At 51.5% G+C, this 26,376-nt stretch overlaps 1 protein-coding gene across 5 annotated transcripts in view; it reads left to right on the top strand.

The window, feature by feature from the left end:
* The window catches only part of PCNT (pericentrin), a 118,841-nt gene that overhangs the window by 52,339 nt on the left and 40,126 nt on the right, over nucleotides 1–26,376 (top strand). For 4 of the 5 annotated variants that reach the window (XM_032174550.2, XM_032174549.2, XM_032174548.2 and 1 more), the window contains 12 exons: nucleotides 6,701–6,847; nucleotides 8,848–8,999; nucleotides 12,053–12,195; nucleotides 12,511–12,743; nucleotides 13,733–13,895; nucleotides 14,227–14,439; nucleotides 20,075–20,304; nucleotides 20,776–20,892; nucleotides 20,995–21,015; nucleotides 22,817–23,023; nucleotides 24,774–24,944; nucleotides 25,555–25,707. In XM_032174550.2, the coding sequence (XP_032030441.1) occupies nucleotides 6,701–6,847; nucleotides 8,848–8,999; nucleotides 12,053–12,195; nucleotides 12,511–12,743; nucleotides 13,733–13,895; nucleotides 14,227–14,439; nucleotides 20,075–20,304; nucleotides 20,776–20,892; nucleotides 20,995–21,015; nucleotides 22,817–23,023; nucleotides 24,774–24,944; nucleotides 25,555–25,707 (1,950 nt within the window). The remainder of the gene's footprint in view (nucleotides 1–6,700; nucleotides 6,848–8,847; nucleotides 9,000–12,052; nucleotides 12,196–12,510; nucleotides 12,744–13,732; nucleotides 13,896–14,226; nucleotides 14,440–20,074; nucleotides 20,305–20,775; nucleotides 20,893–20,994; nucleotides 21,016–22,816; nucleotides 23,024–24,773; nucleotides 24,945–25,554; nucleotides 25,708–26,376) is intronic. The other variant, XM_058427624.1, reaches the window with a different exon arrangement.

Below are 26,376 nucleotides of genomic sequence, written 5' to 3'. Positions count from 1 at the left end.
AGCCCTGATGGGAGTGTTTTGGGTCATTGTCCCAGAATAGCTGGGATGTCCTGTTCTTCCCCTGTGGCGATGCTTTATCTGAGCCTCAAATATCTTTGCACCTGTTGGAACAGCAGTCACTTGTCAGCAGGGCGACTTGACCTACGCTTGTGGGGTGATTGGATTACTTTCCGGGATACCGCCCTTGGGATTTTGGTTGTAAGGAAAGTCCTCTGAAAACGTAAGCTTGATTTCTTTTTGATAGAAGTGTGTATCCCATAAGATTCCCCCGCGCTGCCCTGCCCCGCCTGTGCTGGTAACACACGCAGAGCTGAGTGCGGAAGTGAATCGCATGCGGCCGGTGTGGGGTGCTCAAGGCGGTGTCATCTTTTCTTGGATTGAAAACCCAAATCTATTCATAGGTTAATTATTTTAAATATTAAGATAATATTAATGTTGGTTTAGATAGCGTTTGAATGTCCTGAATGCATCCTCAATTGAATGTCTTTGCCTTCTGATATTGGTATTCTCTGTGCATGCCACTTACTTATGATTAAAACATATGTGATTTTTTTTTGTAATTGTGTGGATTTTAGAAAAACCTGAAAATAACTTTTTTTAAAACATCTTTTTTGATACTGACCTCACAACTTAGAACATGGTCAATTTGAAGAGTTTTATTCCAGGCTAGAGCCTCTGCCAGGGGGTTGCAAGAAGAAAACCTCCTTTGAGCCGGCCCGGTCAGATTGAGGGGTGGCTGAGGACACACGCTTCTGCTCGACATTGCGGCCGAATCGAGGCCCTGGGACTGAGGGATCACACGTGGGGCACTGGCCGTCCCACTGCTGGGCCTGCATGCCTATGACCTGTCCAGCCCTGCCCGATGTCTCCTGGGGGCTGTCCCCCTGCGGGGAGCCACCTCATTTGGCCTCCACCACCTCCTATGTCCTCTGCAGGTCTGCCGAAGGCCTGAGAGTGTGCAGGCAGGACAGGGCCAAGCGTGGACAGTTAGGGTGGCTCCCCTGGGTGCGAGGTGGTACCTGCAGGTGGTGCTGTGCCTTGAAACAAAGCGAAGGTCAAGACTGGACACGTGGAGCTTCCAGCTGCCAGTGGATGGAGGGAGTGCCGCCTCTGTCTGCCGTGCCCGGGCATCCTGGTGGGCTGCGTGCAGTGTTGGCCCTCCCTGGCCGGGGTTCTCTGTGGAGCCTGCCCTCTACCCTCTCCGTCTGCAGTGTGTGACTCTGGGATCCAGGAGGCCGCGGGGCTAGAGTGTGGCACCAGCTGTGCTCCTGAGTGGGGCGTAGCTTGGGGCGCCTGGGGCTTAGGACAGGCTCCGCAGGCTGTGGAGGTGTCCGATGTTCCTGGGCTCCCGTGTTGGCCTCAAGCAGAAGTTTGATTTTCTCATTGTTACACAGTAGGCCTCTATGAGAGGTTTTTGTCCAAAGAGAGTAAGTAGTCTGTGGCTCAGAAAGATGTTCAAAGGACCACTGATTTCAGCCTGGGACTCTTGCCACATCCTTTGCTGGGCACGGGGAGTGCGGAGGTTTGCCCTCGGGCCCCACAGGCTGACACTGTGAGTGCCAGGAGGGAAGTGCCTGATCCGCGCCTGGCTGGGCCTGAGGAGCCCGTCCACTGTGTCTGAGCATGAGCCGTTGTGGGCACCATGGTGGCGCCTGGTCTTGAGGATTAATTTTCCTGTTTTCCCAGTCTCTTGGCCTCTGTCCTGCTGGGTGCACTGTCATTTGGGGTTTTGTTCTTGAATTCACCGGCATTTTGTGGTTGGTGTACACGGAACCAGCATCCCTGTTTGGACCTCTTACTCCTGGCCCCCTGCCCCCTCCCTGGCTGTTGGTCCAGATCAATGCGTCTGTCCCCCGGGAGACGCACTGCTGATGGTTGGGGTATCAGCAAGGTAATTAAAGTTCTTTGGAAACTTTGTAGTGTGCACAGCTCAGAAGTTAATCTTAAGTCCTTCCTTTCAAACAGATGGAACTAAATCAAATCCAGGAGAGAAAGTTTATTAAAGTGAACTGTACTCACAATTCCAAATGGTCTCGAGACCTTGAGAGTGACTTTAGTGTTGTACCATGTGAACCTGTTTCTGGTTCCTGTGACTAAGATGCAGATGCACAGCCCACCTGGCACCTTCAGCAAGTTCCAAGCCGGCGCTGGGGGCACCCGATCCTTCATCCTTTTCCTCCCCATGGCTTATCACACGAAAAAGGTAGAGAATAAAGGTCATTTCTGGTGTCAAGGATTCCATGTGTTTATTGAAACTGTTGCCCCAGTTACTTCAGAAAAGGCACTCACTCAGTGTTGACGTCTTCCTCCTCCTGAAGCTGGTGGAGCCCCAGCCCTCAGCCCTCCTGGCCGTGCTGGGCAGGGAGCGGGAGCCGGCACTCCACCCCAGCTGTCCTGGAGCAGCAGGTCTTCTTTTCACGTGCCAATTTAAAACACAAAATAATTTCATTGTCTTAAAACTGAGCTTTTTCTAGGCAACTTTTGTCAGGCCTTTTTATATTTAAATCTGCTGTTTAACATACCTTTTCTGCCAAGAATCTGTCATCACTTATCTTAGAGCTGAGAAAAGTTTATTCTAAAATATTTCGTCACCTCAAAAAGAAACCCCCAGTGGCTCGTGCCTATAGTCCCAGCACCTTGGGAGGCTGAGGCAAGAGGATTGCTGGAGCCCAGGAGTTCAAGACCAAAAATGAAAAAATAATAAAAAAATTAGCCTGGCACGTTGGCGTGCCCATATGGTTCCAGCTACTCAGAAGGCTGAGGTGGGAGGACCACTGGAGCCCAAGAGGTTGAAGCTGTAGCAAGCTGACATCGCACCACCGCACTCCAGCCTGCACGACAGCAAAACGTTGTCTCAAAAGATAATAAATGAAAATTAAGGAAGAAAAGAAGAAACCCCCCCTCGTTAGCATTTACTCCCCATCGTCCCTTCTCCCCCGTCCCTGGTGATCTGCCGACTGCTCGCCGTACCTGTGGGCGTCCTACGTAAATAGACTCAGTGTGTGCCCTTGGTGTCTGCTGCTTTCACTTTGTGTGTTTCCCAGGTTCACACACGTTGTAGCATGTGTCAGTACTTGCTTGATATTTGTTTTCTGCGTATCTTATGCCCTTTTTGTTCCTGTATTCCTCCATTGTTGCCTTTTTTCACTTTAATTTCCTTGATGTTTCCTTTACCGTACGGTGGTCGCCACTTACCCTCGGGATAAATCCTGAATGGTTCTGAACCCCTTATACGCTGTTTTTCCCTATACATACCTGTCATCAACTTTTACCTTAAAGGAGTCACCCTGTGGTGTCTCTGGCATGTCTGAATTGCACTGTCATCAACTTTTAAAGGAGTCACCCTATGGTGTCTCTGGCATGTCTGAATTGCACCGTCATCAACTTTTAAAGGAGTCACCCTATGGTGTCTCTGGCATATCTGAATTGCACCGTCATCAACTTTTAACTGAAATGAATCACTCTGTGGTGTCTCTGGCACGTCTGAATTGCAGCATCACCTCTCTTGCGCTTTGGGGCCGTTATTAAATGAAATAAGGGTGACTTGAACACAAGCACTGTGATGCTGTGACAGTTGGTCCGATCACCGAGATGCCTGCGTGTGGGCAGGTAGTGCTTGCCACGTGGATAACGCTGGACAGAACGATGACCCCCGGCCTGGCCTGCGAGATTTCCTCACACTGTTCAGCTTGGGGGCAGGCAGTTTAACACTCATAAGAGTTGTTTACTTCTGGAATTTTTCATATGATATTTTCAGAATGAGGTTGAACACAGGTATCAGAAACCGCAGACAAAGGGGACTGCCATATATTGAGTTATTTTCTTAGCGCTTGCCCTGAGCATTACAGCAAGCACCTTCTAACAATCTGGTTTGGATTAATACCAACTTAATTTAAAAAGTTTACAAAACCATTTGCTAATGTAGCTTCATTCCCTCGTCTGCCCTTTGTGCTCATATTGTCGTACCACGCACATCTTTCTTTTTGTGCTTGTTACTTTACGCACGTGTCTTTTACATCAGGAGGAAGAACAGTTACAAACAAAATGCATGTTGTTTTGTCTCCTGTTTTCTCTGTGTCGTTACCTGCGCTACTGCTGCTTGTTTCTTCCTGGAAATTCAAGTCTGGTGCCTTATGTTTCAGCCCGAAGGACTTCCTCTGGGATTTCTTGAAGGACAGGTCTGGTAGTGATGAATCCTCTTAGCTTTTGTTTTTGTGGGAATGTCTTAATTTCTCCTTCATCCTTGAGAGATCATTTCCTGGATGTGGACTTCAAGATCCACAGGCTTTTCCTTCAGTGCCGCGTGGGCTCCGCTGCCTCCCCTGTCATCCGGGGCCGCGTGTCGTGAACCGCGCCCGTCCTCCCGGGCCGCCTGTCGTGAACCGCACCCGTCTTCCTGGGGCTACCCATATGCCTGCTGCGCACTGTCTGGCCTCAAGCTTTGTCCTGAACCCTGCTGAGGTTTGGCTGTGATGGGTGAGGTGTGGGTCTCTGTCAGTTTGTCCTACTTGGAGTTCATTGAGCTTGTATGTGGGGATTATTATTATTATTGTTATTTCCATCAATTTAGGAGGTTTTTGGCCATCGTGTCTTCAAGGGTTCCCTCTGCCCTTTTCTCTCCCTCTCTCTGGCTTGAGGGTGCCCCACGGGCCTTGGAGACTCTGCTGAGTTTTCTTCATGTTTCTTTCTGTTCCCTGACTGGATCGTCTTAATTGACCTGTCTTCCTGCGTGTGAACTCTGTCTTCTGCCTGCTTGAGTCTGATGCCGAACCCCCCTCTAGTGATTTTTTTTCAGTGATTGTATTTTGCAGCTCCAGATGTCAAGGGAGCTCTATTTCAGTCTTTCTCTCTGCTGAGGGCCCTGTGTGTGTTGTGCCCTCAGGGCTCTGGCGGGCGGTGGACAGCCTGGCCCTGGCCCTCACCCCTGCTGTGCCAAGCCACAAGTTCACTGCAGCCAGCCCAGGGCCTCTTGGGCCTTCCCAGTGTGGGCACAGCCCTGCACGTGTTCACACCTTGTAGAGTCCCAAAAGATGTCAGAGCTTTCCAGAGCCCCCTGTGGACATCTCATTCTCAAGTGTTTTCTTTTGTTTTTCTAGCAGCCCCTTATTAGTCCCAACTGGTTTCTCTACTGCGGGCAGCTGCAGCTGTTAAACACTTGACACTGGCTGTTTCCAACCAATGCCTTGGGGTAGAATTTTTTTTTTTTTTTTTTTTTGAGATGGAGTCTCTGTCTGTCACCCAGGCTAGAGTGCAGTGGCGTGATCTCGGCTCACTGCAAGCTCCGCCTCCCGGGTTCACGCCATTCTCCTGCCTCAGACTCCCAAGTAGGTGGGGCTACAGGCGCCCGCCACCACGCCCGGCTAATTTTTGTATTTTTAGTAGAGATGGGGTTTCACCATGTTAGCCAGGATGGTCTTGATTTCCTGACCTTGTGATCTTCCCAAAGTGCTGGGATTACAGGCGTGAGCCACCGCGCCCGGCCAACCCTGGGGTAGAATTTTTGACACCGAGAGCTCTGACCCAGTCATGGCAGCAAGGAGCCCGGCAAGTGGGCTCAGGCAGTTGTGCATGGAAATTTTGGGGTGCTCCAAATCCATTCTGTCCCCTACCCCACCCCAGCAGCTACTGGTTTTCAGGGCTGTTAGATTGGAGAGGAGATATGGAGTCAGGGTAAAGTTAAGCACCTGAAGTTTGTTCTGATGGACACTCAGCCTGTGTTTTCCATAAACACTCTTCGGATGATTGCAAACCTGACCAGTTTTCCACAGCTCTGAAAACATTGGTTGTGATGGTTTTTACCACTCTTTCTTTTATAGAGGAACAGATTTTGGAGGTCCTTACTTTGCCATTCTAGAAGTGCTACCTCTGGAGGTTTAAAAAAAAAGCTTATTTCATTAATTTAATTGGCCAGGTGCAGTGGATCACACCTGTAATCCCAACACTTTTGGAGGCCAATGTGGGCGGATCACTTGAGGTCAGGAGTTCGAGACTAGTCTGGCCAACAGGTTTTGGTAGAAACCCTGTCTCTACTAAAAGAAAAATTACAAAAATTAGTTGGGTGTGGTGGCAGGCGCCTATAATCCCAGATACTTGGGAAACTGAGGCAAAAGAATCCTGTGAACCTGGGAGACAGAGGTTGCAGTGAGCTGAGATCACACCACTGCACTCCAGCCTGGGTGACAGAGAAGAGTCCTTCCAAAAAAAAAAAAATCTGTGTGTGTGTGTGTGTGTGTGTGTGTGTGTGTGTATAGAATTTAATTCATCTGTTGAACCTTATTTAAAAGTTTTTGTTATTTAGAAAGAAAGAAGGTTTAATCTTTTAAAAGGGAAGGAACCTGGGTTTCCAAATATCTTGGGTTTTCATGGCTGTAATCTCTTGATGGTGAACTTCTTAGTGTGACAGAAATGTTACAGGAGCCATTTGGGAATGGTAGTGAGCAGTTGCTTATGACATGCAGCTGTCACCAGTGCGAACTTGTGTCTCCTTAAGTGTTTTATCCCCGAAACCAGGACTTCGTGTTCCCAGTGAAGTCCTTGAACCCATGTTTTCTGTGATGGGGGCTGTGGTCTGGCTCACCGCGGCTCTTGGTGCAGAGTGGGGGCTCCCTGCATATCTGCTGAATGTGCTGAATTCTGGCTAACAGCAAAGAATGTATTTTTCTAGCTTACTGGTATTTTTTATTGTTATTGATGTGTACAGGGTGAATTTGGAAGTGAAAAGAAAACTGCTTTGCATGAAAAAGAGGAGACACTTCAGCTTCAGAGTGTGCAGGCACAGCCTTTTCACCAAGAGGAGAAAGAGTCTTTGTCTCTGCAGCTTCAAAAGAGGAATCACCAAGTCCGGCAGGTCTGTGGAATACGCCGTTCCCTTGTGATAAGACGTGTATAGCATAAAAATCATTTTCACTATTTCAGTGCATAGTTCAATGGCAGGAGTGCACTCATGGTGTTGTGCATTTACAGAGTTGTGCATTCAGTGGCGGAAGCGCATTCACAGTGTTGTGCATTCAGAGACGGAAGAGCATTCACAGTGTTGCGCATTCAGAGACGGAAGAGCATTCACAGTGTTCCGCATTCAGTGGCAGAAGCACATTCACAGTGTTGTGCATTCAGTGACGGAAGCGCATTCACGGTGTTTTGCATTCAGTGGCGGAAGCGCGTTCACGGTGTTGTGCGTTCAGAGACGGAAGAGCATTCACGGTGTTCCGCATTCAGTGGCAGAAGCACATTCACAGTGTTGTGCATTCAGTGACAGAAGCGCATTCACGGTGTTTTGCATTCAATGGCGGAAGCGCATTCACGGTGTTGTGCGTTCAGTGGCAGAAGTGCATTCACGGTGTTGTGCATTCAGTGGCGGAAGCGCATTCACGGTGTTGTGCATTCAGTGGCGGAAGCACATTCACACTGTTGTGCATATTCAGCGGTGCAGGCACATTCACAGTGCTGTGCGTTGAGTGACATAAGCGCATTCATGGTGTTGTGCGTGGAGTGGCAGAAGTGCATTCACGGTGTTGTGCATTCAGTGGCGGAAGCACATTCACATTGTTGTGCATACTCAGTGGTGCAAGCGCATTCACGGTGTTGTGCGTTGAGTGACAGAAGCGCATTTACAGTGTTGTGCATATTTGGCGGTGTAAGTACATTCACAGTTGTGCATTCAGTGACGGAAGCGCATTCACAGTGTTGTGCATAGTTCAGTGGTGCGGGCACATTCACAGTGTTGTGCATTCAGTGGTGGAAGCACATTCACAGTGTTGTGCATAGTTCAGTGGTGCAGGCACATTCATGGTGTTGTGCATAGTTCAGTGGTGGAAGCGCATTCATGGTGTTGTGCATTCAGTGGTGGAAGTGCATTCACAGTGTTGTGCATTCAGTGGCAGAAGTACATTCAAGGTGTTGTGCATTCAGTGACGGAAGCGCATTCATGGTGTTGTGCATAGTTCAGTGATGCAGGCACATTCACAGTGTTGTACATTCAGTGACAGAATCACGTTCACGGTATTGTGCAGCCATCACCACCATCCATCTCCAGAAGTCTTCATCTTGCAAAACTGAACTCTGTCCCCATTAGACTCTCACCCCCCATTTGCCCTCCCCTGGCACCATGGCTCACACCTGTAATCCCAGCACTTCAGGAGGCTGAGGCAGGAGGACCACTCCAGCCCAGGAATTCGATACCAGCCTGGGCAACATAGGGAGAACCTGTCTGTACAAAAAATAAAAAAATTAGCCATGGGTGGTGGCACGCGCCTGTAGTCCCAGCTGCTCAGAAAGCTGAGGTGGGAAGATTGTCTGTGCCCTGGAGATTGAGGCTACAGTGAGCTGTGATTGTGCCACTGCACTCCAGCCTGGGCAACAGAGTAAGACCCTGTCTCAGAAAGAAAGATCTTTGCCTGCCTGGCAACTGACTTTTGTGAATAACCAGATACAGTGACTTATTTCGAATTGCTGTTTGAGCGGTGGATCTCTGATGAACTGGCCCCTTCCCTCCCCTGGCCTCAGGTTCCACCTGGAGATGTTTGTGTATTCTTTTGTAAATGATGAATAACGGAGGAAAAACCGTATCAATTTTCACCTTTAATCAGCACCTCGTTCATCTTTCCTGTATTTTTATTAAATGTGCAGGTGCTCCTTGGCCTTTGCTGGCGCCACGCCTCGACTACTGTCAGTCGAAGGTGTTGTGAGTCGAGGGACGTGCCGAAGTGCCTGCTGCTTTTGCCCCATCGCCAAGCTGAAAAGTCCTAAGTCAGAGACTCTCAGATAGTGAAATTGTGTTGAAAGTCCCTTACAGCCATTTGCTTTTAACCAAATTGTTTTAACTAAAGCTTTAACCATTTTTCCCGATAGCTGAAAGACCAGGTTTTATCCTTAAGTCACGAGATAGAAGAGTGCCGCTCCGAGCTGGAGGTGCTGCAGCAGAGGCGGGAGCGGGAGAACCGGGAAGGCACAAACCTTGTCTCCATGCTCAAGGCCGACGTCGACCTGTCCCACAGCGAAAGGTCAGTGTGTCCTCGGCACCGAGGCTGCCTTGTGGCCGCCAGCACCCGCTGGGTGTGCCGATGCCATTGGTCCCCACGGCTCCTGACCCCGTGGCTGGTGCCACCATGCACGCTGGCTCCTGGTGGACGGGGACCCGACTTCCTTCTTCTCTTACTTAGAAAGATTGTAAGCACCGGGAAGAACTCGCCTGCTGTGTCTCATCTCCCCATCTGGTCAGATGAAAACCAGCCATTATCTCCCACACAGAGCCCGACCCCTCCCCTTTAGTGTCCGCGTCCCCGCAGCGTGTCCTCGTCCCCGGCATGGGGTGCAGGCCCACATGTCTCGTGGTTCCTGTGCTTTGGACTGAGTGCAAGTGTCATGCCTCATGCATCTCTCTCTGTCACATGTGTTTCTGAGACCGGCCCGAGCAGGGGCCGTAGCCCTGTCTGTTCCTTTCTCCATTGGGAGCCTGTGCCTGAGGAGCTGCAGGCACTGGGCTGAGCGCCCAGCCCCGAGGGCTCTCCCAGGGCGGGGTGTGGGTCTGCTTACCACGGGCTGTGGGATCGCCTCCCCTGAGTGCATGGGTCCAGGCCGCGTCCCGGCTTGGTGCCTCCTCACCTGCAGTGATGCTGTCCCCAGGCTTGACTGCCCTTTTGTCTCGTTTGGGGTCTTGAGAAACTGTTTGCTTCTCTGACACCATGTAGGTTTTTCCCAGGTCATCTCACAGAGTTTTAAGTTTTGCTTCTGTATGACTCTGGGGTGAGCCTGCAGCTTTTCTGTTGTTCTTGCTTGCACCTGTCTGGGTAGTGGACTCGGCACCGTGTTGCCAAACGCAGCCTCCTCTTGGGTGTACGTCCTCCCCATCCCCTTGTGTGGGTCTTTGGCTGCTCCCACTGGCATGTCCCTGCCCGAGGCCTCTGTGTCCTGCTGCTGCTCCCATCTGTGTGTCCCCACCCGAGGCTTCTGGGTCCAGCCACTGCTCCCGTCTGTGTGTCCCCACCCCAGGCCTCTGGGTCCTGCTGCTGCTCCCGTCTTTGTGTTCCCACTCAAGGCCTCTGGGTTGTGCTGCTGTGTCCTGAAGCTCTGGACTGGTTTGGCTCTGCTCTGGAGACCAGCCAGGGTCGGAAGACCCGGTCGGGCTGATGGGACCCTCTGAGCTTACAGCCGTTTCTGGAGCATTGGTGTCTGTCATGCTGAGGGTCTGTCCATGTGTGTGGGGTGTCTGTGCAGGTCTCTCTTTGTTCTTTTCATCAAGTTTTGTGATTTTTCTGTGAGGACCTCGCCTTCTGTAGCACTTGGCTGTGGGTGCCTCGTAGCTTGGTGCTGACTCTCTCGAGTCACCCGCGTCAGTGGGCGAGCGAGGGCTCTAAACTGAGGGACACAGAGGCCAGTGGGGCGGTCTGTGCTCTAAACTCGAGGGGTGCAGAGGTGGGTGGTGGGCGGGGTAGCCCCAGGCTCTAAACACAAGGGGCGGCCGGGCACAGTGGCTCACGCCTGTAATCCCAGCACTTTGGGAGGCCGAGGCGGGCGGATCATGAGGTCAGGAGATCAAGACCATCCTGGCTAACACGGTGAAACCCCGTCTCTACTAAAAAAATACAAAAAATTAGCCGGGTGCGGTGGCGGGTGCCTGTAGTCCCAGCTACTCGGGAGGCTGAGGCAGGAAAATGGCGTGAACCCGGGAGGCGGAGTTTGCAGTGAGCCGAGATAGCGCCACTGCATTCCGGCCTGGGCAAAAAGAGCGAGATTCTGTCTCAAAAAAAAAAAGAAAAAAAACAAAAACAAACACACAAGGGGCGCAGAGGTGAGCCCACGGTCCCTGGACACTGGAGAGGCTGCCTATCTTGAGGTGGGGTGGCTGCAGACGCCCTGATGCCTGCAGGAGTTGGGCATTTTGGGGGGTGGAAGTGTGCCGGGGAGCAGGTGGCATTCTCTCCGTCAAGCCCCTCCTCAGAACTCCCCCTCCCTGTTATTTGCCCAGAGTCTCGGGTTTCGCGGGGCCTGCACGAGGCTGCCTCCCGTTCTCACCTCACAGTCCCCACGAATGAGTCCTCATCGTCTGCTCCACAGGGTTGGGCTTTCTGGGGACAGAGCTGTGAGCAGAGTAGAGGGAGGGCTGGCTGTGTAGGCACCGGGTCAATGTGCCTGTCCTCAGCGGCGTCACAGCCAGGAGGGCTGCCCCTAAATCATAGTGCAGGGAGCAAGGTGTGGAGGGGCCTGTGGCCTCGGGAGCCCCTGTGTGTAAAAATAGAAGCGTCCTGGCCGGATGCAGTGGCTCATGCTTGTAATCCCAGCACTTTGGGAGGCCGAGGCGGGTGGATCATGAGGTCAGGAGATCGAGACCATCCTGGCTAACACAGTGAAACCCCGTCTCTACTAAAAATACAAAAAATTAGCCGGGTGCGGTGGTGGGCACCTGTCGTCCCAGCTACTCGGGAGGCTGAGGCAGGAGAATGGCGTGAACCCCGGAGGTGGAGCTTGCAATGAGCCAAGATCGTGCCACTGCACTGCAGCCTGGGCGACAGAGCGAGACTCCGTCTCAAAAAAAAAAAACAGAAGCATGCCAGACCGCACATCCATAAGACCTAGAGAGAGGCTGGGAGACACCATCCTCTTCCTGCCACTCAACTCCTGTGAATGTGTGGCTAAGGCCTGACTTGGTGTTGGACAGACATCTTGTAAAATGGCTGGCTGGTGCACCCTGTGCTCCAGGGGAGAGACGGAGCCTGTGTGCTGCTCCTGGGTGATTTACGCTGTGCGGCCACATCACACACCTGCAGGACGAGTTTGCTGTGTTCCTAATATGATGCCTTTTACAAATCAGAAATGGTATCAGGAAGACCTCACCTAGGAAAGCCCGTGTCCCTGAGTGGGCTCCACGTGGTTGTCTTGTCTGTGGCCTCAGCTTCCTGTGCTCACACGGGCATGAGGATCATGTCTTCTGGCCCCGTGGGGACAGGCAGCCGTGGGCCGAGGGGTGCAAACTGGTGGGCGGCCCCTCAGCAGCATCCAGGGTGGGGGTTCTCATGCGGTGACTGGCCTGCCTGATGATGGGCGTTTCCTGTCTCAGAGGGGCCCTCCAGGACGCCCTGCGCAGGCTGCTGGGTTTGTTTGGGGAGACGCTGAGGGCAGCCATCACCCTGAGGAGCCGGATCGGGGAGCGCGTGGGGCTTTGCCTGGATGACGCGGGCGCGGGCCTGGCCCCGTCGGCAGGTGAGTGTGCCGGGACCAGACGCCCGGCCCTGTGCTTGCAGCCCCTAGGTGGTCCTTGGAGCTCTCTGAGAGGAGCCTCCGTACTGGGCGATGCCCTTGGGAGTGCTGCCGTCCTGGTTTCCTGCTAGTTTCTGCACTTACAGGAGGCCGAGACCGGGGTCTGGGCTAAATTTGTCAGCTCCTGTGGACGTGGCGCTGTCTCGTCTCGGCTGGGGCGACATTCTGAGTTCTGTGGCTTCCTTGTCGTCTTGGCTGCCGTGGCCGCGGCCAGCTTGCTTGCTGAGCCGCGTGTGCCGGCGTCTGCTCATCTTGTAGCTCCGGCGCTGGAGGAGACGTGGTCTGATGTGGCCCTCCCGGAGCTGGACAGAACTTTGTCTGAATGTGCAGAGATGTCTTCCGTGGCTGAAATTAGCAGCCACATGCGTGAAAGCTTTCTCATGAGCCCAGAAAGTGTGCGGGAGTGTGAGCAGCCCATCCGAAGGGTCTTCCAGAGCCTCAGCCTGGCTGTGGACGGCCTCCTGGAGATGGTCCTGGACTCCAGCAGACAGGTGAGGCCCAGGCTCCCGGGGTCCTGTGGAGAAGTGAACAGCTGAGCAGCTGACGATGCCACATGAGCCTGGTGGGTGCCGGTGCCGACCACACTCGCACAGGTTTCTCCCAAGGAGGAGGCTTTTCTGGACCAGATCTTTCAGGACGTGGGCTCGCTACAAATGAGAGAATCTGTTTGTTTAATTTGGATAATAAACAGGCCCATTTCCTTTACTTCATGCACTGTTGCAATTCCATGTGGAGTGTTTTCATATTTAGAGATTATCACTAAGAAAGGAAATTTTTTTCAACCCTTTTAGAACATTTCAGACAATTAAAAAAGACATTAAATAGGAATACGTGGAAAGCAATGAAAGATCCTTTTTTCAGCCAGGCACAGCGGCTCACTCCTGTAGTCCCAGCACTTTGGGAGGCTGAGGTAGGAGATTCACTTGAGCCCACGAGTTTGAGCCAGCCTGGGCAACATAGCAAGACCCCATTTTAAGTTAGCCAGGCATGGTGGCATGCGTCTGTGGTCCCAGCTCCTCAGGAGGCTGAGGCAGGAGGATTGCTTGAGCCCGGGAGGCTGAGGCTGCAGTGAGTTGTGGTTGCCCCACTGCACTCCAGCCTGGGTGCAGAGCAAGACCCTATCTCAAAAAAAATAAAAATTCTTTGTTGCTAAGTTTTGAGTTCAGAGGTGTCTCTGGGCCTCAGCCTGTAGATGGCCTGGGAGCCCCAGACTGGACACAGTTGCCAGGGGAGTGTCTGGAGGAAGGGAGAGGGGCCCAGGGCTGAGATGGGAGGCCGGGGAGGAGTCCTCATTGGGGACTGTGGCCACAGTGCCTCGGAGGGTGGCTGAGATGCGCTCAGGTCCCGTCACCCTGGCCTGGCCCTGCCTGGGTGGTGACGACCTGAAGGGTCTGGGGGTAGAAATGGTGTTCTCTTGGTCTTAATGTAGACTTCAGTTATTTTTGATCTGGAGTTTTGATTTGCAAATGTGTTTTAACAGCTGGAAGAAGCACGCCAAATTCATTCTCGTTTTGAAAAAGAATTTAGTTTTAAAAATGAGGAGACAGCACAGGTTGTCAGGAAGCACCAGGAGCTGCTGGAGTGCTTGAAGGAGGAGAGCACAGCAAAGGCAGAGCTGGCGCTAGAGCTGCACAAGACTCAGGGTGAGCAGCACGGGGCCTCGGGGCACCTGGAGCACAGGCACGGGGAGCAGGCCCGGCCTCACTGAAGGAAGGAAGCCTTCGGAATAGGGCTTTTAAAGTGAAATGTAAAAACAAAGCCAACGTGGGAGGCACGCATGGTTTGGGAGGAACGGGGTGGTCGGGAGCTGCTGTGGCCAGCAGGGCTGTTGGAGGCCTACAGCTGGGTCCTGGAAGCTGCTGGCTCTTAGCTCTGCTGCTCTCGGCGGTAGCGGCCCCGTCCCTTCCTCCAAGCAGGCTCTCCTCAGTTGCACCCGGGACTGGCTTTGTCAGAGCATCTATGTCTCCCACAAAGGTACCCTCGAGGGATTCAAGGTGGAGACAGCAGATCTGAAGGAGGCGCTGGCTGGGAAGGAGGATTCCGAGCACCGTCTGGTGCTGGAGCTGGAGAGCCTGAGACGGCAGCTGCAGCAGGCAGCCCAGGAGCAGGCGGCGCTGAGGGAGGAGTGCACCCATCTTTGGAGCCGGGGGGAGGCCGCAGCCACGGACGCCAAGGCTAGAGAAGCTGGTAAGGAGCACCGGCTGTGGAGGGTGGTGCGAGCTATGGGGCGCGGATACAGCTGCCATGGTTTCCCCAGCTCCCAGGGACGCTCAGTGTCTCTAGAGGGTCAAGTGTAAACCAGCACGCAGCTTCTCGTGGAACACTGGGCATGGGAAGCTTGTGTGGGATCAGGTGAGGCATCCACTGGCTTTGCTGCCCTTTCGGAGAAGGCGGGTTGTCTGTTGGTCCTGCTGGTTGGAGGGTCCCCACCTCTGTGAGGTGGAAATAAGAGGGGCTCTGAGTCCAACAGCAGCAGCTGGAGGCAGAGCCGAGTGCCGCAAACAAGAGCTACTTTAAAATTTCATTTAAAATAACCAAGTGCCTGATATTAACCCTCATTAGGAAAACATAGTTTTAACAATATTTGTATCTTTTCAGAATTTTAGATATTTTGGTCTCAAAGGTATTTAAAATGAAAACTGTCAAAACATAAGCTTAAAATGTCGAGCCTGCAGGGAACTGCGTCCTCAGTAGCTGGTTCAGCTCGAGCAAAGGCTTTTCACATTGCATTTGTGGATCTCAGGCACGTGGGAGGCAGAGGGGCCTGTGCTTCTCCAAAAGTTCCTTCCAGGATGGCTGTGGCCTCGGGGTCATCCCTTCAGAACACAGATTGGAGTTAGAAGCTTGGGCATCGCAGGCACCACCTCAGCCAATTCAGAAGTCTCATTTATTATTATTATTTTTTTTTACATTTTTCTCTTTAGAAAACAACCAGCTTTTGATTTTCGTGGCCATTCTCATTTGCTGTCTTCTGTCTTGCTGATTTTTGCCCTTGTTCCTGTGATTTCTTGTTCCTATCTTTTTTTTTTTTTTTTTTGGAAACGGAGTCTCGCTCTGTCCCCAGGCTGGAGTGTAGTGACGTGATCTCAGTTCACTGCAACCTCCGCCTCCTGGGTTCAAGTGATTCTCCTGCCTCAGCCTCCCAAGTAGCTGGGATTACAGGTGAGCACCACCACACCTGGCTAATTTTTTAGGTTTTTGGTAGAGATGGGGTTTCACCATGTTAGCCAGACTGGTCTCGAACTCCTGACCTCAAGTGATCTGCCTGCCTCGGCCTCCCATAGTGCTGGGATCACAGGCCTGAGCCACCGTGCCCAGCCAGCTCCTATGGTTTCTTGCTGCCTTCGTTGGGTTGGACGCTTTCGGACATGTTTGTTGCCTTTCACAGGATATGGGGTTCAGGTCGTGCCTCCTAGTGGTGCCCCAGCCTTTTCACCTGTGGCGCCCGTGTTGACATCTGGGTCCCACAAGCTTATAATTCTTTGGCCCAGGGGGTGTTTTCCAGGGTGGAAGACATTGGTCCCCCGGGATGTTTTAAACTCTGCCTGTGACTGTGCCCACACTTTGTCCTCTCCTTTTCTTGGTTCATTTCTGTCATTCTCGTTTATCCCGTTCTATTTTTTATGTAAATTTCTGATGGTGAAGGATTAGCCTGGTATTTTTCCCCTCGTGTATCTTTTCTTGTCCTTTTAAGTCTTTTTTAACACTCTGTTTTAGTTGTGCCTTGTATGGATACCATATTCATGACTCTTTTTTAAAAGCCTATCTGTGAGTATCTTCTTTTGGTCCATTTAGCCAAGTTTTATTTGCCGCACCTCCTGGCGTTGGGCCCTTCTTGATGCTCTTTGTGTTTCCTTTTCGCCTGCCTGCTTGGCCTTGCTCTGGGATGGATTTTCCTTGGCCAGCTGTGAAGTTCTCACTGCGGTGTTGCCTGCTGCCGGGCTCAGGGCAGCGTCATCTCCCCACGGGCCTCTAAGCCCTGTTGCCCCTACGCTCCGTGTGTCCACAGAGGGAGTGTGGGGGAACCTCCAGGGCCAGGAGGGCCTGGAGTCTCTTCAGGTCCCCTCCTCCACCAGTGAAGTGGTGCTGGAGACACGACTCAAGATCCTGTTTCTTTTCCTTTGAGGCCCTCGTTTTCCTGCACCTCCTCGGGATTTTTCAGGGTGTTTTCAGGAACGTCTCTGACGTCCTGCATTGCTCTCAGCATCTCTGCCCTGGCGGTGCTGTTGCGTCTGGGCGTCTGTTGTCACTTTCTCTGCTTTCTCTGCTTGCCTTCTGCTGTCCGGGGGCAGCCTCATGGTCGGGCCCCTCCCTGTGGACTCTGCTGCCCCATTTCCAGTGTCTTCGTGCCTAGCCAGCTGGCGCTGGGCCACACTCCGCGGGGGGAGACCACCTGGTGTTTCATCACCTTGAGCCCTTGGACTTCAGCCAGTCACCTTGTTTGTCAGGCCTCCTGGCAGATAAAGGGGTGTGTGGCCTGCATACTGCTGAACGGCCCGGTGAGGCCCGGGCCCTGTGGCCAGCGCCCCCGTGTCAGGTGCCTGTGTCGTGCCCTGGGCCTGAGCACATGGGGCTGAGCACCTCAGGGCTTCTTCCCAACGCTATGGTGGCCCCTCTGCTGCCTTGCCTCTGGTTCACCTCCTGCCACAAAGCCTGGCCCACCAGGGAGTGTCGTGACGGGTGGACGTGGGCCCTGGGTGTCCATAGCCTGGCTAGGCTCCCTGCTGGCCCCGGGATTGAAGCTGATGCTTACCATGGGCCCTGCAGTGGCAGGCGCCTGGCATGCTGGGAGTGGATCTCATGGAACCCTTTCACAGGCTCAGGCCAACTTTGTTTTGTCACTGGGAAATTCTCGTCGTTTCTCTGGGGTCCTCTTTGTTTGCTTTCATTTTGACGTTGTTAACCCTGCCCTAGTTTCTCACTCTGGTTTATTTTCTTTCCTTTCACCCTGGCTCTGCCGTTGTGTGACTCTGCACCGGCTGCCGGCATACCCGCCGTGGCCCTGACCACGCTCCCAGCAGGGCCTAGGCTCTGACAGTGGCGTGAACTTTGTCCTTGGGTGCAGCGGCCCTGCCTTGCCGTGTTGCGTGACACCCCCTTCACTGTGTGGTGTTTTGTGACCCTCTTCAGGTGTTGCCATCTGTCCCTTTTGTTCTCTTTGTCTCCTTGAAAAGTCGAGGGGCCTGCAGCCGCACAGGCAGTTGTGGGCATGGTGAACACTGAGTGTGGAGGTTGTTCAAGGCCAGCAGCGTTGCCTGGAGCCCTGCTGCTGACGCTGCCGTCACTGGTTCTAGCTCTCACATTCTCAGCTGTGCGGTTCTGTTTCCACCTCAGTAAATGCAAACTGTTGTTCCTAGGCACAGCTGTCACTGCAGCACACAAGGACTCAGGTTTGTAAAGACAAACGAGTGATTTGTGTGTGACGTGCTGTGTGTTTGCACTGGATTTTGCAAATTATTTTCTAAAGAAAAGTACTTCAGAACTTTTGTGGCAAACAATAAATACAGCGATACTCTAATCTTCGTATTCATAAAAATGGGTGGAGTTGTCCCATTTTAACGCCCCAGCAAAACAGGAGCATTTCTCTAACGGTATTTACTGCAGTGCCTAAGCTACAGTTTGTGCTGCTTTTCAGAAACTGATGTCTTGTGATAGTTACAGCTGTTCTTGGGCTGGGTCCCTGCTCTGGTCTCCAGGGAGGGCCTGGGCCTGCTAGATCCCCCGTGCCTGCTCAGTGTGGGTGTCACCTGCTTTGCCAGCTGGGATCGCGATCCTCGTGTGCCTCCCTGAGTCTGCGTGCATGTCAGCAGGCACCCTGCCCCAGCGCATGGCCCAGCGCCCCGGCCCTGAGTTGCTGATGTTCTGAGCCAAGCACAGCCCGGGTCATGTCCAGGCCCAGGGAGTGCAGTCGGGGGAGCAGCTGCCCTCGGGCCTCGCCGCACGTCTCAGGTTGTGAATGTTACCACAGCAGCATGTTTACAGCGGAGTCACCATTACTGCTGACAGTGGCATCAACATTTATTGAGAATGTTACTTGCATTGGTCATGATGGTTTGTGATAAAAGACTTAACAATTTTACAAATCAAAATGATTTTTTGGAAGCTGGTGAAATGTCAGTTAACATGTATGAATTTAATATTTTAGTTTTTGGATGGCTTAAAGACTTCAGGATTCAGGCCGGGAGTGGTAGCTCACACCTGTAATCCCAGAGCCAGACTCCATCTCAGAAATAATAATAAAATAGAGACTTCAGGATTCAGCAGCAGAGACTCCATCTGAAGAATAATGATAATAAAATAGAGACTTCAGGATTCAGCAGCAGAGACTCCATCCGAAGAATAATAATGATAAAATAGAGACTTTAGGATTCAGCAGCAGAGACTCCATCTCAAGAATAATAATAATAAACTAGAGACTTCAGGATTCAGGCCGGGAGTGGTAGCTCACACCTGTAATCCCAGAGCCAGACTCCATCTCAGAAATAATAATAAAATAGAGACTTCAGGATTCAGCAGCAGAGACTCCATCTGAAGAATAATGATAATAAAATAGAGACTTCAGGATTCAGCAGCAGAGACTCCATCCGAAGAATAATAATGATAAAATAGAGACTTTAGGATTCAGCAGCAGAGACTCCATCTCAAGAATAATAATAATAAAATAGAGACTTCAGGATTCAGCAGCAGAGAGCCCCTTTTTCCAAGACGCTTTTTCGTCTGCAGTTTCCACTTGAGTGGGGCTTCACCACCCCGGATCTCAGGCTGGTTGTGCTGCTGGAAGAGAATTTTTGAGGCGATTTATCACAGACACACATTTGTGACTTACAGTTCTGGAGGCTGGAAAGCCTGAGGTCAAGGTGCCAGCAGGTTTGGTGTCTGGTGAGGTACCGGTCTCTGCTTCTAAGGCAGAGCCTTGCACACTGCATCCTCCGGAGTGAAGGGCTGGATCCTCACGGGGCAGAGGCAGAAGGGCCGAGTGGGAGGACCACTCCCAAAGCCGCTTATTGAGGCATTAAAACTGCTGTGAGGGTGGAGCCCTTGCGGCCTCGTCACCTTTTCAAGGCCCTTCCAATACCATCCCTTGGCAGTTAAATTTCAACATGAGTTTTGGAGGGGACAGAAATTTAAACTGTGGTACCCAGTTAATTTTATTTATTTATTTATTAGAAGGAGTCTCACTTTGTCACCCAGGCTGGAGTGCAGCAACACGATCTTGGCTCACTGCAACCTCCATCTCCCGGATTCAAGTGATTCTCCTGCCTCAGCCTCCCGAGTAGCTGGGATTACAGGCACGCACCACCATGTCCAGCTAATTTTGTATTTTTAGTAGAGACGGGGTTTTACCATGATGGCCAGGCTGGTCTCAAACTCCTGACCTTGAGTGATCCACCCGCCTGGGCCTCCCAAAGTGCTGGATTACAGGCGTGAACCACCCCACCCGACCTAGATTTGCTATCGATTCACCGATGGGGCGTTTGCCTTTCCCCTAGACACGTCACAACCCCAGGCACTCAGCACCGTCCATCGTCTGCTGGGACTGGGCTTAGTTGTGTGTTTCTGTCTGGGAGAGTGTAGTGAAGACAGAATTCCTAGAGAATCACCCGCGTGTCACACAGAAGTATTCTTCTCAGGCTTCAAAGATTTGCTTTAGCCAATGTTGTTTTAAAAGATGGGCTTTTTACCCTGAAGTCATGGGACTTCATTTTCGGTGGGTTTGGACTGAATCACCATCAGGAGATGCACGTGTCGTGTTCCCTCTCGGTACAGTGCCAGCCTCTGAGGTGCGGGGGTTTCCCCATGTCTGTTGTGTTTGCATCCTTAGCTCTCTGGAAGGAAGTGGAGGATCTGACCAAAGAACAGTCGGAGACCAGGAAGCAGGCTGAGAAGGACCGCTCAGCCCTGCTCTCTCAGATGAAGATTTTGGAGTCTGAGTTAGAAGAACAGCTGTCTCAGCATCGTGGGTGTGCCAAGCAGGCGGAGGTCGTCACTGCCCTGGAACAGCAGGTGGCATCTCTGGACAAGCATTTGCGCAACCAGCGGCAATTCATGGATGTAAGAATTCTGAATAATACATTTTTTTGCATCACTAAAGTTGCCGTTACAACATGAACTTCTTTCCAGATCGTTACGTAAGCTTCTGCAGTAGGATGTTGAAGAGGATGCCCCACACCTGCTGCACGGGTGCACCCAGGTCGCTGACTCTTGGTGGGTGTCTTCTTGCCCACATTTTGTGGCACAGGCCCGGAGGCATCCCTTGGGGCCCGGGCTGGGCCTGTGCTGCGGCTCTCACTGGTTCTTGTCCTCCCACCCACTGGTCTCAGACGTTCCTCTGTGTTCCATGGAGAGAGCTGTTTTTCTTTACTTAACTCCATTTTACAAAGCGACTGTGATGAGGGGGGTATTTGGAGTCTGAGCTGCTGGGCGGTTGCACTTGCACGTGCAGTGGAAGCCTGGTTGGACCTTCGCTGCAAGGGGCACACCAGTCCCGTTGGGGTGGTCCCAACACGCTGCCTCTCCTCCCAGGAGCAGGCAGCCGAGCGGGAGCACGAGCGCGAGGAGTTCCAGCAGGAGATTCAGAGGCTGGAGGGGCAGCTCCGCCAGGCGGCCAAGGCGCAGCCCTGGGGCCCTCGCGACAGCCAGGTGAGTCAGTGCAGTGTGCAGTGCCGCTGGTTGCTGTCTTTTACTGTTTTTAAGCTTTAACTTTCGTTAAATTTTTGCCTTCCATGTACATGAAATCGGCAGCAGGCGCCGCTGGATGGAGAGGTGAGGAGGCGTCAACGAGATGGGCACTCCCTGTGCTGGCACCCAGGCTTCCCTGCGCTGCTGGGGACTGTCCTGCCACCCACTCGCTTTTCTTGCTCTTGCTCGGGCTGTAGCCATCTGCTTTCTCTTGTCTGAAGAAGCTCTAGTAGGTTCGCTTATTTTTTTAAAAAATTAATGGTGGATTCACACACGGTTGTAAGAGGTAAGACTCGGATCCCTCGTGCCTGGCACGTGGTTCCCCAGAGAGCACATCTGCAGAGCCAGAATGCAGTGTCACAGCCAGTATGGGCAGGGATCTGGTGACACTGCAGCACCTTCTGCCCCCCCAGGGACCCTTGTGTACTGGGTCATGGCCATGCTGCCGTCCTTTCTCTGGCAACCACTCATCTGTCGTCTATTTCTAAAACTTTACCATCTTCCTGATGTGTAAAGTGTGCCTGTCATCTTGGCGGATTGACACTGTTCACCAAGCCTGACTCTCTGGAGATTGATCCAAGTTGCTGAGTGTAGCCATAGTTTGTTCTTTCTGTTGCTGAGAAGTATTCCATTCTTTTTTTTTTTTTTTTTTTTTGAGATGGAGTGTCTCACGCTGTTGCCCAGGCTGGAGTGCAGTGGCACAATCTCAGCTCACTGCAAGCTCTACCTCCTGGGTTCACGCCATTCTCCTGCCTCAGCCTCCCGAGTAGCTGGGACTACAGGTGACAGGTGCCCACCACCACACCCGGCTAATTTTTTGTATTTTTAGTAGAGATGGGGTTTCACTGTGTTAGCCAGGATGGTCTTGATCTCCTGGTCTCGTGATCTGCCTGCCTCAGCCTCCCAAAGTGCTGGGATTACAGGCGTGAGCCACCGCACCAGCTGTAGTATTCCATTCTTTTCTATCAGAATAAATTTCATTTTCCTTGGCCAGGTGTGGTGGCTCACGCCTGTAATCCCAGCACTTTCGGAGGCCGAGGCGGGCGGATCATGAGGTCAGGAGATCGAGACCACGGTGGAACTAAAAATACAAAAAAAAAACTTAGCTGGGCGTGGTGGCGGGCGCCTGTAGTCCCAGCTACTTGGAGAGGCTGAGGCAGGAGAATGGCGTGAACCCAGGAGGCGGAGCTTGCAGTGAGCCGAGATTGCGCCACTGCACTCCAGCCTGGGCGACAGAGCGAGACTCAGTCTCAAAAAAAAAAAAAAACAGAGCGAGACTCAGTCTCAAAAAAAAAAAAAATTCATTTTCCTAAAAAATTCTGTATTATAGAGAATGCCTTTCTTAACACAACCTCACCCTATACTTCCCTTAGATCTCTCTGTTCAGCCTGTGGGTCTAGGTCTCCCTGTGCAGCCTGTGAGTCTGGGTCTCTGTTCAGCCTGTGAGTCTGGGTCTCCCTGTGCAGCCTGTGGGTCTGGGTCTCTGTTCAGCCTGTGAGTCTGGGTCTCTGTTCAGCCTGTGAGTCTGGGTCTCCCTGTGCAGCCTGTGGGTCTGGGTCTCCCTGTGGGTCTAGGTCTCCCTGTGGGTCTGGGTCTCTGTTCCCTGTGCAGCCTGTGGGTCTGGGTCTCCCTGTGCAGCCTGTGGGTCTAGGTCTCTGTTCAGCCTGTGGGTCTGGGTCTCTGTTCAGCCTGTGGGTCTTGGTCTCTCTGTTCAGCCTGTGGGTCTTGGTCTCTCTGTGCAGCCTGTGGGTCTCGGTCTCCCTGTGGGTCTAGGGGAGGGCGTAGGGCATCTGTTTTCTGTCTGTTGCTTTGGGTACTTTTTTGTTTGGAAAATGGGTTTTTATAAAACAGCCTTGTATTCCTCAAGCATTTTTTGTTGTTTTAGGTTGAGTTGTTACAACAAGAGTTGAGAGAAAAGTTGGATGAATTTAATGAATTGGCTATACAGAAAGAGTCGGCAGATAGACAAGTGTTAATGCAGGAAGAAGAAATTAAACGTCTGGAGGAGATGAACATCAACATCAGGAAGAAGGTGGCCCAGCTCCAGGAAGAAGTGGAAAAACAGAAAAACGTCGTGAAAGAGCTGGAACAGGTAAAGCGTCTCCACGTTGTGGTTGGGCATGTGGTGAGGTGTCCCCGCAGGCGTGGCTTCGTCGCTGAGCTGGCAGGGAGCAGGCAGGGCATCGTTTTCACTCGCAGCCACCACGTCTGCACCAGAAACACTGGCATTAGGGAGAAACAGAAGTCACTGGTGACTGGGTAGCAAGAGTACTTTGACCTTTCTGGAGATTGTTGATTTTATTTGCTGTAGTAGGATTTTATACCATTTCGTTATGTCTCAAGAACTCTGAATTTATCCTTAATATTTCATAAAGTAAACATTTAAGATTTTAGGTTTAAAAAAAACTTAGCTTATTAAATACTTTGATAAGAGCCCCTTGTAATTATTTCAGCTTTTGAGTTCAGGAACTCATGTCAGCTCCCAGTGAAGAGATCTCCAGTGATGGTTTTGCATTGCTGGTGTTTCCCGTATTGCGTGTGTTCGTTTGTGTCTGAGAGTTTAAAGAGGGGCTGGAGCATGAGCCAGGTGGGCCATCTCATGGCTGGATGGGGCAGGGCTGCCTGTCTGCATTTCTGGGTAGCGGCTGTGCCCTCCTTTGTGAGCATTTAGCTAAAAGGAATTCAGCTGACTTTTATGAGATTAAAAGGTTACTTGAAAAGTAAGGCTCAGTAAGAAATTAGATTTTAGAATTAGTAGTTTGGCCTCAGACACAGATGAGAGGAGTCTTTCTCAGGTATGTCTGATCTGATTCTTTTTTTTTGAGACAGAGTCTTGTTCTGTCGCCCAGGCTGGAGTGCAGTGGCGCGATCTCGGCTCACTGCAACCTTCTGCTCCCGGATTCAAGCGATCTTTCCTGCCTCAGCTTCCCGAGTAGCTGGGAGTACAGGCACACGCCACCACACCCGGCTAATTTTTGTATTTTTAATAGAGACGGAGTTTCACCATGTTGGCCAGGCTGGTCTCGAACTACTGACCTCAGGTGATCTGCCTGCCTCGGCCTCTCAAAGTGCTAATATTACAGGCATGAGCCACCACGCCCGGCCAAGTGTCTGATTCTCATAAGTGCTGATGAGAATTATTAAATCGGGGCCTTTCCTGAGGCCCTGACGTGTTTCCGTTCCGCTGTCACAGGGAGGACTGCTGAGCATCACCTGCACTTGGAGCGGAGTTGTCCCCCTGGCCGGCCACCGCTCACGTCTCAGTGACAGCTGCTCCAGGGCGGCTTCACCCCTTCCTTCTGCCTTCACTCAGCAAACGTTTACTGAGCTTAGTAGATACCAGGGTTAGAAGATGTGTTTTTATCCCTTCGTGAAATTTGGACTGTGTATGCAATTTTATATGTCATGCTCTTGTGCATGTAATGTATTGTGACCATTTTCGTCATATTAAATATTCTTTGAAAAATTTTTTCTAGGCAAGTAATACTCATTGTATGAGCATACCATCAGCCATTGCCCTATTTTTTTTGGCAAGTTCTTGTCAGTTTTGAAAATACTGGTAATAGTTTGGTGAATATTACTGTAGATAAATTCCACACAGTGGACTCGGGCACAGGATGTGGCTCTGGGTCACGTCCTGCCCCAGGCAGGCCTCTGCTGGGAGGTGGCTGGGTCCTGGGTACCAGTGCTGCCTGGTGTGTCACTGAGTGCAGGTGCGTGCAGGTCCGCCTGCTCTGCTTCAGGCGCAGCTGAAGATGGTCTGTGCTTTAACAGGCAGCAGTTTGAGGTACTGAATTCCCAAATACTTGCCTAAAATAGAGTTCCTTTTTTTTTTTTAATAGGATAAAGAGGTGTTAAAGAAACGGCAGGTGAGTAGCTTGCTTCTGTCTTCCACATTGCAGTCTACACCAGATGCAGACAGATGTCCCGAGCCTCCTTCGGGCAGCCCTCCTGAGGGTCCAGAAGCACAGTTAGAGGTGACACAGAGCCCACTCCTGCAGTGTGAGAGTGAGGTGAGTGCAGAGCGGGGCCATGGGACTGCCAGCCCCGGGTCAGTGTCCAGTGGGCTTCTCTGTGGATAACGCAGGTGATGGGCTTGTGACCACTGTGTATTCTTTTCTTTTCCTTTTTTTTTTTTTTTTGTTTGTTTGTTTGTTTGTGACAGAGTTTTGCTCTTGTTGCCCAGGCTGGAGTGCAATGGTGCGATCTCAGCTCACTGCAACCTCCACCTCGTGGGTTCAAGTGATTCTCCTGCCTCAGCCTCCCGAGTAGCTGGGATTACAGGTGCACCCACCACCACGCCCGGCTCAGTTTTGGTATTTTTAGTAGAGACAGGGTTTCACCATGTTGGCCAGGCTGGTCTCCAACTCCTGACCTCAGGTGATCCGTCTGCTTGAGCCTCTCAAAGTGCTGGGATTACAGGCGTGAGCCCCATGCCCAGCCCTGACCACTGTGTATTCTTTGCAGTTTTACCATTTGTATGTGGGTACAGGTACAGGGTAGTAATTGTTTTAGGCATGTGCATTTAAATCTCTTAAAGCTATTTTAATAATTTCTTAATTATTAATATTAATAGAATATTAGATGACTTTTAATACTTTCCTTCTTTTGTTTTAATGAAAGGTTTTGGACTTAAAAGCACAGCTAGAAAAGATGAAAGGTGATTTAGAAAGTAAAAATGAAGAAATACTACATCTGAACTTAAAATTAGACATGCAGAACAGCCAGACTGCTATCAGCCTCAGAGAACTTCAGGAAGAGAACACGAGCTTGAAGGTAAGCTACCAAAGGTCCACGTGACGCCTGAGTTCATGTTGCTTATGCCAGTGCCGAGTGGCTGCCAGGACCCTCATCGGGGAGGCGAGTCTCTGGTCTTCACAGATGCCCGTGGCCCCCATGTGGCAGAGAGCGCCCGATTCTGCCTGGGGAGATGTGCATGGAAGCAGCTTTCTAGGGATCTTGAGTGAGGAATCGGCGACCCCTGCCCCAAACTGCTTTCTGATTGCAGCCTTGATAGTCAGGGATCTGAGGAGAGGCCCTTCCCTAGGGCAGCACCCCGGGGCTGTGAGAGGCGCTGGGCTATTGGGCTGTTGCTGGCTTGCTCTTCTCAAGGAGGTGACTTGAGTAAGTGGCCACTCACTGTTTCTCTTCCCACTGGCATGATGGGAAAAAAATCTTAAAAACAAATTTTTTTTTAAATTTTTGTGGGTACATAGTAGGTGTATATTAAAAAATCTATTTTTAAATCTTTTATTTTAATGTAGCCGTGCTTTTGAAGCAAAAAAGAAAACCAAAACCAACCTGTTTATAGTAGAGATGATATTCAAAATTGCAGAGCGTTCATAACTTCACAGATGCCCTTGAAAGACCTTGTGTAGACTCGTGTGTGTGGTGCCCCCGTGGCACGTGCTCAGTGAATGAACACAGCGTGGGAGAATCGTGTGT

This window comes from Hylobates moloch, unplaced genomic scaffold (genome assembly GCF_009828535.3).
Source record: "Hylobates moloch isolate HMO894 unplaced genomic scaffold, HMol_V3 SCAFFOLD_14, whole genome shotgun sequence".
Classification (NCBI taxonomy): domain Eukaryota; kingdom Metazoa; phylum Chordata; class Mammalia; order Primates; family Hylobatidae; genus Hylobates; species Hylobates moloch.
Note: the sequence above shows the minus strand (reverse complement) of the source record. Positions and strands in the feature narration are given on the sequence as shown.